This window comes from Muscardinus avellanarius, assembly GCF_963383645.1.
Source record: "Muscardinus avellanarius genome assembly, chromosome: 12".
Classification (NCBI taxonomy): Eukaryota; Metazoa; Chordata; class Mammalia; order Rodentia; family Gliridae; genus Muscardinus; species Muscardinus avellanarius.
The window spans coordinates 75,558,457-75,573,021 of NC_137798.1; the positions used below are offsets into that span (position 1 = coordinate 75,558,457).

The 14,565-nt window shown below is 38.3% G+C and overlaps 1 protein-coding gene across 2 annotated transcripts in view; it reads left to right on the forward strand.

The window, feature by feature from the left end:
* PCNX1 (pecanex 1) overlaps positions 1-14,565 on the forward strand; it is a gene marked incomplete at both ends in the record, with an annotated part of 169,946 nt that overhangs the window by 26,475 nt on the left and 128,906 nt on the right. For both annotated transcript variants that reach the window (XM_080706775.1, XM_080706776.1), the window contains one exon: positions 4,994-5,202. In XM_080706775.1, the coding sequence (XP_080562901.1) occupies positions 4,994-5,202 (209 nt within the window). The remainder of the gene's footprint in view (positions 1-4,993; positions 5,203-14,565) is intronic.

Consider the following 14,565-nt stretch of genomic DNA (forward strand, 5'->3'; position numbering starts at 1 on the left):
GCTTATTTATTTTGTAGCATATGACAAGATTCCCCTTTCAAGGCCGAATAACATTTCTTTGTATGAACATACAGTTTGTGTGTTCATTCATTCATCGGTAGATATTTGGCTTGCGTCTACACAAATACAAATAATGCTGTTTTATACCTGTGTGTGCATATAATCTCATTGAGATCATGCTTTCAATTCTTTTGGATATATATGCAGTAGTAGGATTGTTAGATCATATGGTGATTATATTTTCAACTTTTTGAGGAGCTGCTCTACTGTTTTTATGGGGGCCACACCACCTTACATTTTCATCAACATTGCGTAAAGGGTTCTAGTTTATCCACACCTCACCAGTGCCTTGTGTTTTAAGTAGTAGCCATCCTTTTGGATGGGATGTGGCTTTGATTTGTGGTTTTAATTTGCATTTCTGCCCATCCAACTTTTAGAAGAATGATCATATTAAAAGCATCTTTATCCAGTTCTTAGTTGGGAGGCTTTTGGCTTTGTATTTAATCTGAATGTCTAGATGACATGTCTGTTACCTGTTAATACTTCTTGTTGTACTCTGACATTTAGTTGAGAATTAAGATTTTTTAACTCCTCTTGCAAATAAAGTGGAAGGTAAGAAACTGCCTTATTCTGGAAATTGATTTATTGCTAAGCCATCCATTATTGAGATGCATATAGATCTCTTCGTTAAATATAAATGCTGATGTATTCTTTTTCTATGAAAACCTTTATATTAATATTAAAAATTTAGCTTTTTAACTGATTTTAAAAATGCACAGTTATCTGAAAAATCAGTAAAATATAATAAAGCATAAGTTTACACTTGGCATATACTATGTGGTATTTGTACAGTTTGTGTGTGGCTGCAGGTAACTTTAGTTTTCATTGCCATATTCCATTGGTAAATAGTTTACAGTTTTCTATTTTTCTGCTGGTTTTTCAATTGAGAATTAAGGTTTTCTTCCCTTTTTTGGAGTGGTACTGGGAATCTAGCTTGGGCATTCTGCGTCCAAGTTATACCCTTAGCTCTATTTTTTTTATTTTTTATTTTGAAACAGGGTCTCACTAAGTTGTAGAGGGCCTCACAGGTTGTTGAGGCTGGTCTTGAACCTGTGATCCTCCTGTCTCAGCTTTCTAAGTACTGGGACTACAAGTGTGTGCCACTATGTTTGGCTTCTTACTCATTTTTTGCAAGTTTTTTAGTGTTGCATGTGTTAGACTCTCAATTTTAACTTATAAAAGAGAAATTATTGGCTCTTGGGCTGTGCATCCATCAATTTGTACCCCAGCAGTTTTCAAAGTTCCGGTTCTCTATACTTACTACTGTTGGTATTGGGGGTTGAATCCAGGGGCATTTTTATCACTGAGCTAGGTTCCTGGTCCTTTTTATGCCTTATTTTGAGCCAGGGTCTCACTAAGTTGCTCAGGCTTGCCTTGAACATGAGATCTTCCTGCCTCAGCCTCCTGAGTCACTGGGGTTACAAGTACATGCCACTTCACCCAGCTTCAATGCAATATGCAATATTTATCTGATTTCTTAATATTTGTTGGCATGGTATACTATTGTGGTTTTGATTTTTTTTTTTTTTTTTTTTTTTGCAGGGCTTGGGATAGAACGCAGGGGCATTATACCTCTGAGCTACATCCCCAGCCCTATTTTTTATTCTTTTTTTTTTTTTTTCCCCCGGGTCTGGGGATGGAACCCAGGGGCATTCGACCTCCGAACTATACCCACCCACTGCCCTATTTTTTATTCTTTTTAAATTGAAACGGGGTCTCACGGAGTTGCAGAGGGCCTCACTAAGTAGCTCAGGCTGTCCACGAACCGTGATCCAGAGGTCTTAGCCTCCCATATGCTGGGATTAAAAGTGTGCGCCACCACACTTGGCTTTATTCTTTATTTTGAAACAGGATCTAAGTTGTACAGGGCTTCATTAATAGCTGAGGTTGGCAGCAAACCTGCAGTCCTCCTGTCTCAGCCTCCACAAGAACGTGCCACCACGCCTGGCTTTACTATTGTGGTTTTAAATTGTATTTTCCTGGTGAAGTCCAACATAGTGACATGTGTTGTTTTTACTGGCCATTAGTATTTTCTGTGCTATGTAAGTGTGTCTTTTGTCCTTATTTTTATTGGGCTGTTTGCCTCTTGTTATTTTGAAGGAGTTCTTTATATAGCTCATTTATATACATATATGCATACACACAGGTACATCTATGCAATAATACCTATTTTAATGCATTTTCTAGTTTGTGGTTGGTCTCTTTGTTGTCTCTTAGTGAACAGAATTCTTAAATTTAATTTATTATTTTCTGGTACATTCTTTAGGGCTGATGCTTTAAAAATTATCTTCCAAGCTCATAATATTTATTATTATAAATATGCTCAAAACTATAAGATAATAGTATGATATGATATAATACATAAGCTCATATATATATTTGTGTGTGTGTGTGTGTGTGTGTGTGTGTGTGTGTGTGTGTTGTGTAGGGATGGAATCCAGGGGCATTCTACCTCTGAGCTACATCCCTAGGCCATTTTATTTTTTTATTTGGAGCTAGGGTCGCACTACTTTGCTGAGTGTCTTTTTTAAGTTGTTGAGTCTGTCCTTGAACCTGTGATCTTTCTATCTCAGCTTCCCAAGTACTGGGATTACAGGTATATTCCATATACCTGACTTAATGATGGATATTTTAAGAAAAAAATTTTTAAATAATTTTTGTTTTTATAGCCTTAGTCTTGATTTAAGTGGGGCGTCTGCACTCTATTAACCTTCAAGTCTTAAGTCACTGATTTCTTACTGAACTAGTTTGAGTATCTACTATTAAGTATACAATAAAAGCATCTTAAAAATTAAGCTAGTCATAACATAATAAAAATACCCAACTTATCTGTGTTAACTATCTTTAAGTATGGTCTGATGTATAAGATATGCACTTTTACGATGACTAGGAAAGCCATTTGAAGCCTGGGATGACTGCAGGCCTTCATCTTGTGCCTCCAGTGCTGTGACCTTTATACTTATTTAATGAAGGCCTTGTTTGTCCATCAGTATTACACCAGGTGCTCTGCCACCTTCTGTCTCTCTGCTGTCCACTGTGGTAGTATCAGAGGAAGGCAAGCCAGTCCTGTACAAGCAGTTTTTACCTGTGGATAGACTTTTATTTGACAATAAAACAGATCAGCTTTTATTTCTAGGGACTATTAATGTGTTTGGTTGCATCTACATGAATTTGAATATAACATTAACAAATATATTACAGCCCAAGAAGGTAAAAAGGATCCTTTTACAAATATTAGTACTTTTTTTTTCCTTCTGTATTGTGGATGGAACCCAGGGGCATTCTACCTCTGAGCTATACCCCCAGCCCCGTTTTTAATTCTTTATTTTTTGAAACAGGGTCTCACTGAATTGCAAAGGGCCTCACTAAGTAGCCGAGGCTGTCCACAAACCCGGATCCTCCTGTCTCAGTTTCCCAAATGCTGAAATTACAAGTGTGTGCCACCATGCCCAGCTAAATATTAGTACTTTCTAAAGTATTGTTTGTTATGAAACATAACTAACATTAAGTCAATAGTTACCTACCAGCAAAATTCATAATAGAGAGTTTAACTTAGGAGGTAGTTTAACTGAGTAGGTGGTTGAATGAGATATAAAAATCATATTTAAAAAATAAGAATGAGCAATTTTATCCTGTAAATTATTTTTTTCTTCTGAAGAACCTGCTTTCTCATGAGTTGCTACTTTTTTACTAATTAGAATTCTAAATGTCTCTGAAAAATCTTTTTTTGAAAAATGAATATTTGCCCAGAGTGGTGGTGCACACTTGTAATCCCAGTACAAAGGAATTACTGGGAGGCTGAGACAGGAGGATTACAGGTTCATGGCCAGCCTCAGCTACTTAGAGAGGCCCTCCATGACTTAGTAAGAGTATATAATCTGCCAGGCATGGTGGTGCATGCTTGTAATCCCAGCGTTTGGGAGGCAGAGACAGGAGGATTGCAGTTCGTGGACAGCCTCAGCTACTTAGTGAGGCCCTTTGCAACTCAGTGAGACCCTGTTTCAAAATAAAGAATAAAAAATAAGGCTGGGAGTATATCTCAGAGGTAGAATCTGGGTTCTATCCCAAGTACCACTAAAAAATAAATATTATGAAAAATCCCTTAATATTTATATTTAATATATATGGAAATAGTACAAATCATTTGTTTTCTCCTTTTGATGAATCTTAAAACTGAAGAATAGGTGAGCTAACTAGTTTCTAGTTTTTTGGTGTTTGATTTTAGGGAACCACTGAAACCCTGTAAAGGAAGACATCAGTTTTCTTGTAATATTAATGACCTTTTATGATCTATGTTGTCAGCTACCTTGGAATCAGCTGAGAGCTTAAGGTAGTAGTGGAGATAGAGAGCAAGTTTAAACAAAGTCACCCGATACCCAGGTGTGTCTGCCCACTTTTACCTCTTTGGGAAAAGCAAAACTGTTGGAATACAGCTGTCCTGTCGCCTAGAGACTTGGGAACAGCTCCAGAGGGCACATGCATCTAAACCACATTTTATTTTTTTATTTTGAAACAGTTTCACTAAGTTGCAGGATAATAAACTGCAAATTGCTGAATTTGCTAGTCTGTCTTTGAACCCTCAATCCTCTTGTCTCAGCCTCCTAGGAACTAGGATTACAGGCATGCACCACTACCCTTGGCTTCATACTGTATCTTTGAGATCCAGTTTTACTTTATTCTCACTATACATCTCAGTTCAAACTGAACCACATTATAAGTGCCCACTTGCCTCATGTGGTGGCTTATGTAATGAACAGTATAGTCTTAGACCTTTGCAGCAACTTAGCACTTTTAATATAATGCTTTGAATGTAAGTGTGTGTGTGTGTGTGTGTGTGTGTGTGTGTGTTGTGTTATTTTAGATACAAATTTCCTAAACTGAATAAAATATAAAATATTCTAAAGTGCATATCTTTCTTTTCTTTCTCTCATAGGCCCTTCCTTCTTCCATGATTATAGTAGCAGTTTATTGTCCTGTGATAGCTGCTGTTTTCATTGTTCTGAAGATGGTCAACTATCGACTACACAGAGCACTTGATGCAGGAGAAGTTGTAGATAGGAGTGCAAATGAGTTCACAGATCAGCGAACCAAAGCCGAACAAGGCAACTGTTCAACCAGGAGAAAAGACAGCAATGGACCCAGGTAAGAAAAGCAGTGTCATTCAGTTTGTACTGATGTAGATCCTGGTCTCTGTATTGTGATGATTACTGTGCTGCACCTGTTCTCTTTATGTGGTTTTAAGGCAGCATTAGATCTTATCACTGGAGATATAATGACAAGGACAAATTGTAATATTAGAACAGAACAAAGCTAACTGGTATGTTTGGGGATTAGATCAATATCCTTTGCCTCATTATTATATGTTACGGTATAATAGCTACTCACAGAACTGACCCAAACCAAGCCAACGCAGCTGAAAGAAATAACTAAACATGGCTTGTAAATCTCAGCATTTAAAGTATTTATACATATAAATAAAATATGTATTGCTGTATTTTACTTGGTAAAATATGTATTTTTCACTTTATCTATTATAAATATCTTCCAATTTTGTATTCTTTTTTTTTTTATCAGTGCTGAGGATTAAATCCAGGGCCTTGTGGGTGCTAGGAAAGTACTCTGTGCTGAGCTCTATCCTTGGCTCAGATTTTATACTTTTTTTTTTTTTTTTTGCAGTACTGGGGATGAAACTCAGCGGCATTCTACCTCTGAGCTACACCCCCAGCCCTATTTTTTATTCTTTATTTTGAGTCAGGGTCTCACTGAGTTGCAAAAGGCCTCACTAAGTAGTTGAGACTGTCTTCGAAACCGGATCCTCCTGTCTTAGCCTCCCAAATGCTGGGATTACAAGTGTGCGCTGCCATGCCTGGCAGATTTTATACCTTAGAAATGTAGCTCTTCCTTTCTTCAGCTTACTAATACTGACTTGTTAGGTGTCACCACCTCCTAGAGGCTTTTTCTCCTTGTCCCAGACAAAGTATTCCAGGTGTTGCTCAGTCACATTGCTTCGTATTTTCTTGACTCCTCCCCTACCTCTCTCTTTTGACAGAGGTAGCTAATTTATAATTTATAATCATAATTTATAATATATATAATTTATAACCATAATTTATAATCATAAATTTTTTATATTTTTATTTTTTTATTATTATTATTATTGTTTTTTGGTGGTACTGGGGTTCCTGGAAGCCCTTCTACCTCCGGGCTACACTCCCAAACCTATTTTATATTTTTGAAACAGGGTCTCTTACGCCAGCGCGGCTGGCTTCGAACCTGCGCAATCCTCCTGTCTCCGCCTCCCAAGCGCGGGGATTACAAGCGTGTGCCACCACGCCCGGCATTTTTTTAAAATTTTTAAAGAAAAATTCGTATGTGAACACCTGACACATAAGCCTATTCAGTTTTCACAAGTTCTGCAAGGTTGGTACTCTCACTATCCTGACTTAGAATTGTGGAGACCAAAGTGAGAAAGAGCGGAGTCTGAGCACTTGCTCTGGAGTTCTTGGTTTTGGCCACTGTGCCATGTTTCCATTCAGCACAGTATGAACTATTAAGATATAAATAGTACAGTGAAAAGTGGGTACTCCTGTTAGAACACATAATACTTTGGTGTATTTTCCAGTTTTGTTTATCTTTTTAATTGCATTTTTCCTCATCCCTTATATTATTATTTTATTTGTTCATTGAGCAGATATTTTATTCTTGTAATAATTTTGTTAATTGCATTAATTACTACTTGAAATTGTCTCATTCATCTGTTTGCATTTATAAGCTTCTTAAAGTCAGGGACGTTTTCTTATAAACTATTAAATTTCTAGGTCTTAAATCAGTATCTGGCACTGATAATTATTCAGCAAATATTTGAAGTAGCTCAACCAAATTTTCTGTGATATTATTTTTACTGAGGCATATATTTTATTATGTGGATTTTTCACAATTTAACTATCCTATTTATAGTTATTTAAATTATTCTCTCTCTTTTTTTTTTCTTTTTCTTTTGGTACTAGGGATAGAACCCAGGGGCATTCTCCCTCCAAGCTACACCCCCAGCCCGTTTCTTAAATTTTGAAACAGGGTCTTGCTAAGTTGCTGAGGCTGGCCTTGAACCTGCAATCCTCCTAAGTACTGAGATTACAGGTGTGTGCCACCATGCCTAGTATTGTTGCAATTATTTTCAAATTTAAATTTCAGTGTTAGGAGACAGGTGTAGTAGCGCATGCTTGTAATCCCAGTACTTGGGATGCTGAGACAGGAGGATTGCAGGTTCATGGACAGCCTCAGCTACTTAGTGAGGCCCTCTGCAACTTAGTGCTCAGAGGTAGAATGCCCCTGAGTTCAATTTCCTATACCATACACACACACACACACACACACACACACACACACAACACGCCCAGCCCTATTTTATTTTTTATTTTGAAACTGTTTCACTAAGCAGCTGAGGCTGGCAGAGATCCTCATGTGTCAGCCTCCCAAATGTTGAGGTTATAAGTGTATACCAGCTGGGTAGGCTTACTTATGCTTCTTACCTGGCTTCTTCTCAGAATAAGGAGGCACATAATCTCCTTAGATCATTATGAGGAAGCAATGAGACAGTGCATAAAAGTGCTTGGACCATTCCTGACACATGGCAATCAGTATGTAGTTGTTCTAATGGATTGCTTTTATACGTCCTTTTAGTTAAAAAATATTGTGAAAAATATATTCCAAAAAGCGTATCAAATATATTTGTAATGTAGAGAAAAATAATCAAGCTGATATTAACTACCTACCAAGAGCTTAAGATATAGGGAAATATATAAATAACCATAGGTACTTCATGCACTCTTTTTCCATTTAATTCCACTCTTTTTTCTTTTTTTTTTCTTTTTTCTGTTTCTGAGGGGTGCTGGGGCTTGAACCCGGAGACACTCTACCTCTGAGCTACACCCCTAACTCTGTTTCATTCTTTATTTTGAAACAGGGTCTTACTAAGTTGCAGAGGGTCTCACAAGTTGCTGAGGCTGGCTGTGAACCTGCCATCCTCCTTTCTCAGCCTCCTAAGTACTAGGATTACAAACATCCACCACTACACCCAGTTCATTCCACCGTTTTCTTTAAGAAGGAATATAATTTTGTTTTTTGTGTGGATAATTCTGCTTTTATTGGGATACGGTCTCTGTAGGTATTTCTACATATATGTTTTATTTATTGTATATATTTTTCTGTAAGAGTCCTTTTTTTACAATATGTTTTATTGACTCACCCATGTTGATATTTGTAGCTATAGTTTATTCATACTCACTGTCGTATAGTCTGCTATTATGGGAATAGACTACATTCTGTTTATCTACTCTTCTGTGGCTAGCTAGTCCAATTATTTCCAGTATGTCTTCTGGTACACATGTTTATGTCTAGTCTACATAAGTTCGTTAGTAGGGCATTTTCTTTTCTTTTCTTTTTTGTGGTACTGGGATTGAACCCAGAGGCATTCTAACTCTGAGATATACCCACCATCCCTATTTTTATTTTTTATTTTTGAAACGGGGTCTCACTGAGTTGCAGAGACCCTCACTAAGTAGCTGAGGCTGGCCGTGAACCTGAGATCTTCCTATCTCAGCTTCCCAAGTACTGGGATTACAAGCGTGTGCCACCACGCCCAGCTAGGGCATTTTCATATTCAACTTTATTAGGAAGTTCTAACTGGTCAGGGTGATGCATGTCTGCAATCTCAGTACTTGGGAAATTAGAAGGATAGCAAGTTGGAGACCAGCCGTAGCAACTTAGTGAGACTGTCAGTGACCTAGTGAGACCATGTTTCCAAATAAAAAGGGCTGGGGAGGAGAGTGTAGCTTGTAGATAGATTGCCCTGGGGGTCCATCCCCAGTACCTCATATACACATAAAAATTCGGTGATTTTAAGATGTTTTCCAAAATAATTTTTGCCTATTTATACTCACCAGTAGTGGGTGGAAGTCCTTATTGTTTCATATGCTTATCAATATTTGATGTTAGCAAACTTTTAATATTTGCTATTCATTTGAAAGTAAAGTGTGACTCACTTTTACTCTACCCTTTTTGATTACTAATGAAGTTGAACATTATATATTTTTTAATTTTTGGTGGTACTGGGGTTCCTGGAAGCCCTTCTACCTCTGGGCTACACTCCCAGACCTATTTTATATTTTTGAAACAGGGTCTCTTAAGCCTGTGCGGCTGGCTTCGAACCAGCGCGATCCTCCTGTCTCCATCTCCCAAGCACGGGGATTACAAGCGTGTGCCACCACGCCCGGCTTGAACATTGTATTTTATTTTATTTTATTTATTTTTTATTTATTTATTTATTTATTTATTTATTTATTTATTTTTTATTGGTGCAATGTATTCATACATCATAATGGTATAAAGAAAATACTTTTGTAGACATACATGCACACATCGCCCAGTTAGCCCCTACCCGAGCCCCACCCCGTTCCCTCCCCATCCCTCCTTCCCATGCTTGGCTTAGTGGTTGACATCTAGTTTTATAGCAATTTATCCAATATTAACGATGATCTCACAAAACAGTTTCATTTGTCTGATACCAAGCTTTTGATGACTAAAAGATAACAGTTCAATATTTCTTTTTGCTTTCTTTCTTACCAGAGAATATTTTTTTCTTTTCTTTTTTTTTTAGGTGAAGCTATCATGCATTTATTTATTTTTCAGAAAAAATCTATCCTGATATGGAATATGGACTCTAGATACCCAAAACAATCTCTAAGAATAACAAAGCTAGAAGATGTATATTTGCTGATTTCAAACCATATAAAGCTACAATAATTGAAACAGTGTAGTACTGTTCTAAAGGCAGATATATAAACCACTGGAGTTAAATAAAAGCCTAGAGATAAATTCTTCCATATATTGTCAAGTTATTTTTGACAAGGTTTCCACGAACATTTGGTGGTGGAAATAATAATCTTTTAACTAAATATTGTTGAAAAATAATAATTACATAAAAAGAATAAAATTGGACGCTTACCTAACACATATACAAATATTAACTCAAAATAGATAAAAGACCTAAATATAAATCTTAATACTATAAACTTTTAGAAGAAAATCTGGGTCATAAAACCTCACAACATTGAAATTGGCAGTGATTTCTTGGATATGATTTCAATGGCACAGGCAACAGAAGAGTATACAAACTCCCTAAAAAATAAAAAAATATTGTATATCCAAAGACAGTGTAAACAGAGTTAAAAGTTACTGATAGAATGGGATAAAATATTTCCAAATGCTATATCTGAAGGTATATTAATATTCCAACTAGAAATCCTAAAAATTAGCAACAATAAAAGCAAACAATACAATTTAGAGATAGGTAAAAGACTAACATAAATAATGAATCTCCACAGATAACCAATCTTAGTTGTCTGTTGGATGGAAAATCTTGTTTCTCTGGTTCTGGTGTGTGTTACCTATTTCTTCTTTGTAGTTAATCTCTTTGAGTATTTTCTCTAGCGCTGGATTTGAAGACATAAATTCCTTCAGTTTCTGTTTGTCGTGGAAGCTTCTTATTTCCCCATCTAATTTGATAGAAAGTTTTGCTGGGTAGGAAATTTTTGGCTGGAAGTTGTTTTCTTTCAGAGTTTGGAATATGTTACTCCAAGCCCTTCTGGCTCTCATGACTTGGTTTGGGAAGTCTGGAGTGATTCTAATTGGTTTGCCTCTGAATGTCACTTGGCCCTTTGTTTTTGTTGCCTTTAAGATTCTCTGCTTGGCTTCCACATTGGTCATTTTGACAATTATGTGGCGTGGGGATCCTCTTCTCTGATCCTCTCGAACGGGGGTTCTATAAGTTTCCTGGACCTGTGTATTGACCTCTTGCTCTATGTTTGGAAAATTTTCTGCTATTATTTCCTTGAAAAGATTGTTAATCCCTTTGGTTTCACCTTCTTTTCTCTCCTCTATTCCAATTATTCTTAGGTTAGCTCTCTTAAAATGGGCCCATATTTCTTCAATGTCAGATTCCTGCTGTCGGATTTTTTTTTTTTCTAAATTAGAAACTATGCGTTCGTTTTTTGAATAATCATCTTCTAGGAGCGAGATTCTATTCTCCATGTGGTCTAATCGGTTGTTTGTGCTTTGAATTGAGGCCTTTACTTCATTAATTGCATCCTTTATCTCTCTTTGGCTCTCTCTGAATTCTTTTTGAAACACCTCTATTATTTCTACAGTTATTTTCCTGATTTGATCTTCTAGAAATCTCTGAATTTCTGTTTTATCAGGTTCTGATGTTGTGGGGTTGTGGACATTTATTGCTCCATTGTTATTCCTCTTTCCCATGATTTCGGAAGTTTGTGCCTTCTCTGGGTTCTTCCCTTGGTCACTACGACTTCACTTAAGGTGCTGTGGATCTCGAGTCTATGGTATCTCAGTTCCCACTACTCCTTTACTGGGTTGTATCGCAGAATCTCAGACCCAGGGAGTCAATCGAGGCTTCTTTAGACCATGGGGGGTGCCAGGTTGGGCATTCTCCTATGGTGTAATATCTCTGCCACCACCACTCCCCCACTGGGTCAAGTCCCTGTGAATACAGTACTGGGATTTCTCCTCTAGGGGCCCCAGTTTGACTCACTGTTGAGTGCGCAGATGGAGCTGTCATGGACTCGGTGAATTCGCTGCTGCTGCCGCCGGTAGCAATATGGCGCTGCTGCCACGCCCTCGGCCGTGAGGCTGGCGTATTTCTTTTCTGTTTTTGAACTCCACTCTGGGTCTCTGCAGGGTGTGCTGAGCCCAGCCCCTGGGAGCTTTAGCTGCTCCCTGCGCCGAGAAATGTGCTGAATCCCGCCCGGCTGTTCCGCAGAGGCTCACCTTGGCTCGCTGTCTGCCGCTCCTCTCTGGAGCTTGGTGGGCTGTTGAGTGTGTTGGTCTGGTGCCATCCGGTGAACTCGCCGCTGCCGCCAGCAGTAAGATGCTGCTGCCGAGTTCTTGGGCGTGAGGCCGGCGTATCTCCTCTCTGGTTTCTGAGCTCCGTTATGAGTTCCCTTCCTCTCTGGAGCCTGGTGCTGCAAGGCAAAATGGCGCCCGCCGCTTCACACCGCGGCTCCGGCTCCAGCACTGTGGTCTGGTTTCTGGTGTCTCGTTTTTCCAGCCCTCTTTTTCTCTGTCCCTTAAAATTACATTTTTTGTTTCTTTGCTGATGGTGTTTTCTGGCTATGAAAGGCGCTGATTTTGTGGTAATAGAGATTGGTTGTTAGCGGGGCTCGTAAGCCCCGTTTTGCTTCGTCGCCATCTTTCTGGAAGTCTCCTATCTCAACATTGTATTTTATATGAAGGTTTCACTGAGGGTTTCTGGTTTTTTCTAGTCCTATATATGTCTTGTTTCATTTTTTCTTTCTTTTTTTTTTTTTTACAGTACTGGGGATGGAACCCAGGGGCATTCTACCTCTGAGCTACACCCCCAGCCCTATTTTTTTATTTATTCTTTTTTTTCTTTTTTCTTTTTGCAGTCTGGGATGGAACCCGGAGTCATTCTACCTCCAAGCTACACCCCCTGCCCTATTTTTTATTCTTTATTTTGAAACAGGGTCTCACTGAGTTGTGGAGGACCTCACTAAGTAGCTGAGGCTGGCTGCAAACTGCGAGCCTCTGGCCTCAGCCTTCTGAATGCTGGGATTACAAGCGTGCGCCACCCTGAGTGGCTTATTCTTTATTTTTGAAACAGTGTCTCACTAAATAGCTGAGGCTGTCCGTGAACTGTGATCTTCCTGTCTCAGCCTCCCAATCATTTTTTCTTTGAAGTTGTCTTTTTTCTTATTAAGAGACACTTTAAAAATATATTCATACTCTTTCTTCCTTTATTAGTTATGTACATTACAGACTTCTCCCAGTTTGAGGCTTGTCATTTTGCTTAAGGTTTCTTTTGATTATCATACATTCTTAAATTTAATAAAATGAAAATTATTTTAATAATTAGCATTTTTGAGTAAAGTATTTTCTGTAGAGATCTGAAAGAGATTTTTTAGAATTGGTTTCTTAGGGATTCCTGCTTCTGTTATGTTCATATTTCAGTTCTATCTGAGTTATTTTATTCTCCAGTGTCACATAGGGATTAACACCCAGTATTTGTTAAGAGGGTGGTCTTTTTCTCAGAAACTTGCAGTATTCTGTTAAAGCTGAGTTTCTATATCTCATGGTATACCTGACGGTGTATCTCTCAGGTAAAGTTTGCGAGAACTTGGTATTTTTATTGGAATTGCTTTGAATATATAGATCCTTCTATTAAGTATTTATATCCCTCCATTTATTTTGTCTTTTTTTTTTTTTTGAGGTACTGTACTGGGAGTCCAACCCAGAGGCATTCTACCTCTGAGCTACACCTCCAGCCCTACTTATTATTATTATTATTATTATTATTATTATTATTATTATTTTGGTGGTACTGGGGATGGAACCCAGGGGCCTTCTATCTCTGGGCTACACTCCCAGACCTATTTTATATTTTATTTGGAAACAGGGTCTCTTAAGCCAGCTGAGGCTGGCTTCGAACCTGCCCGATCTTCCTGTCTCAGTTTCCCAAGCGCAGGGATTACAAGCCTGTGCCACCATGCCAGGCTTATTCTTTATTTTGAAACCAGGTCTCACTGAGCTGCAAAGGGTCTCACTAAGTAGTAGTGGAGGCTGTCTGCAAACAGCAATCCTTTTGTCTCAGCCTCCCAAATGGTAGGATTACAAGGGTGCACCACCACGCCTGGTATTTTGTCTTTTAAAATTCCCTTTTGCAAAGTTTTATCATTTTCTCTATTAGAAGGAAACACATTAAATTATTTTATAATTTTTCTTCTATTAAAATAAGTAAAGTGCATTTTCTGTTTTTTCCTCTGTTAAATGCTTAGTGTCTAGCCGGGCGTGGCGGCGCACGCTTGTAATCCCAGCATTTGGGAGGCTGAGACCGGAGGATCGCAGTTCGCAGACAGCCTCAGCTACTTAGTGAGGCCCTCTGCAACTCAGTGAGACCATGTTTCAAAATAAAGAATAAAAAGTAGGGTAGGGGTGTAGCTCAGAGGTCAAATGCCCCTGGGTTTCATCCCCAGACCCGCCCCCCAAAAAATGCTTAGTGTCCAGCAATCTCATTAAACTTCCTTATTCATAGTGATATATTATTTGTAGGTTATTTCTTGATTTTCTATAGATGATGACAGTTTTATGTCTTCCTTTCTAGTCTTCCTTCTCATTCAGTGATTTAGTTGGCTATGACTTCCAGCACCTGATTAAATTGAAATAGTATTGGTGTCAGCCGGCCATGGTGGCGCACGCTTATAATCACCACACTTGGGAGGCGGAGACAGGAGGATCACGCAGGTTCGAAGCCAGTCTCACTGGCTTAAGAGACCCTGTTTCTAAATAAAATGTAAAATAGGTCCAGGAGTATAGCCCGGAGGGTAGAAGGGTCCCATCCCCAGTACTAACAAAAAAAAGAAGAAAAGAAAGAAATAGTATTTGTGTTTATCTTTATCCTTTTTTCTGCTTTTTTTA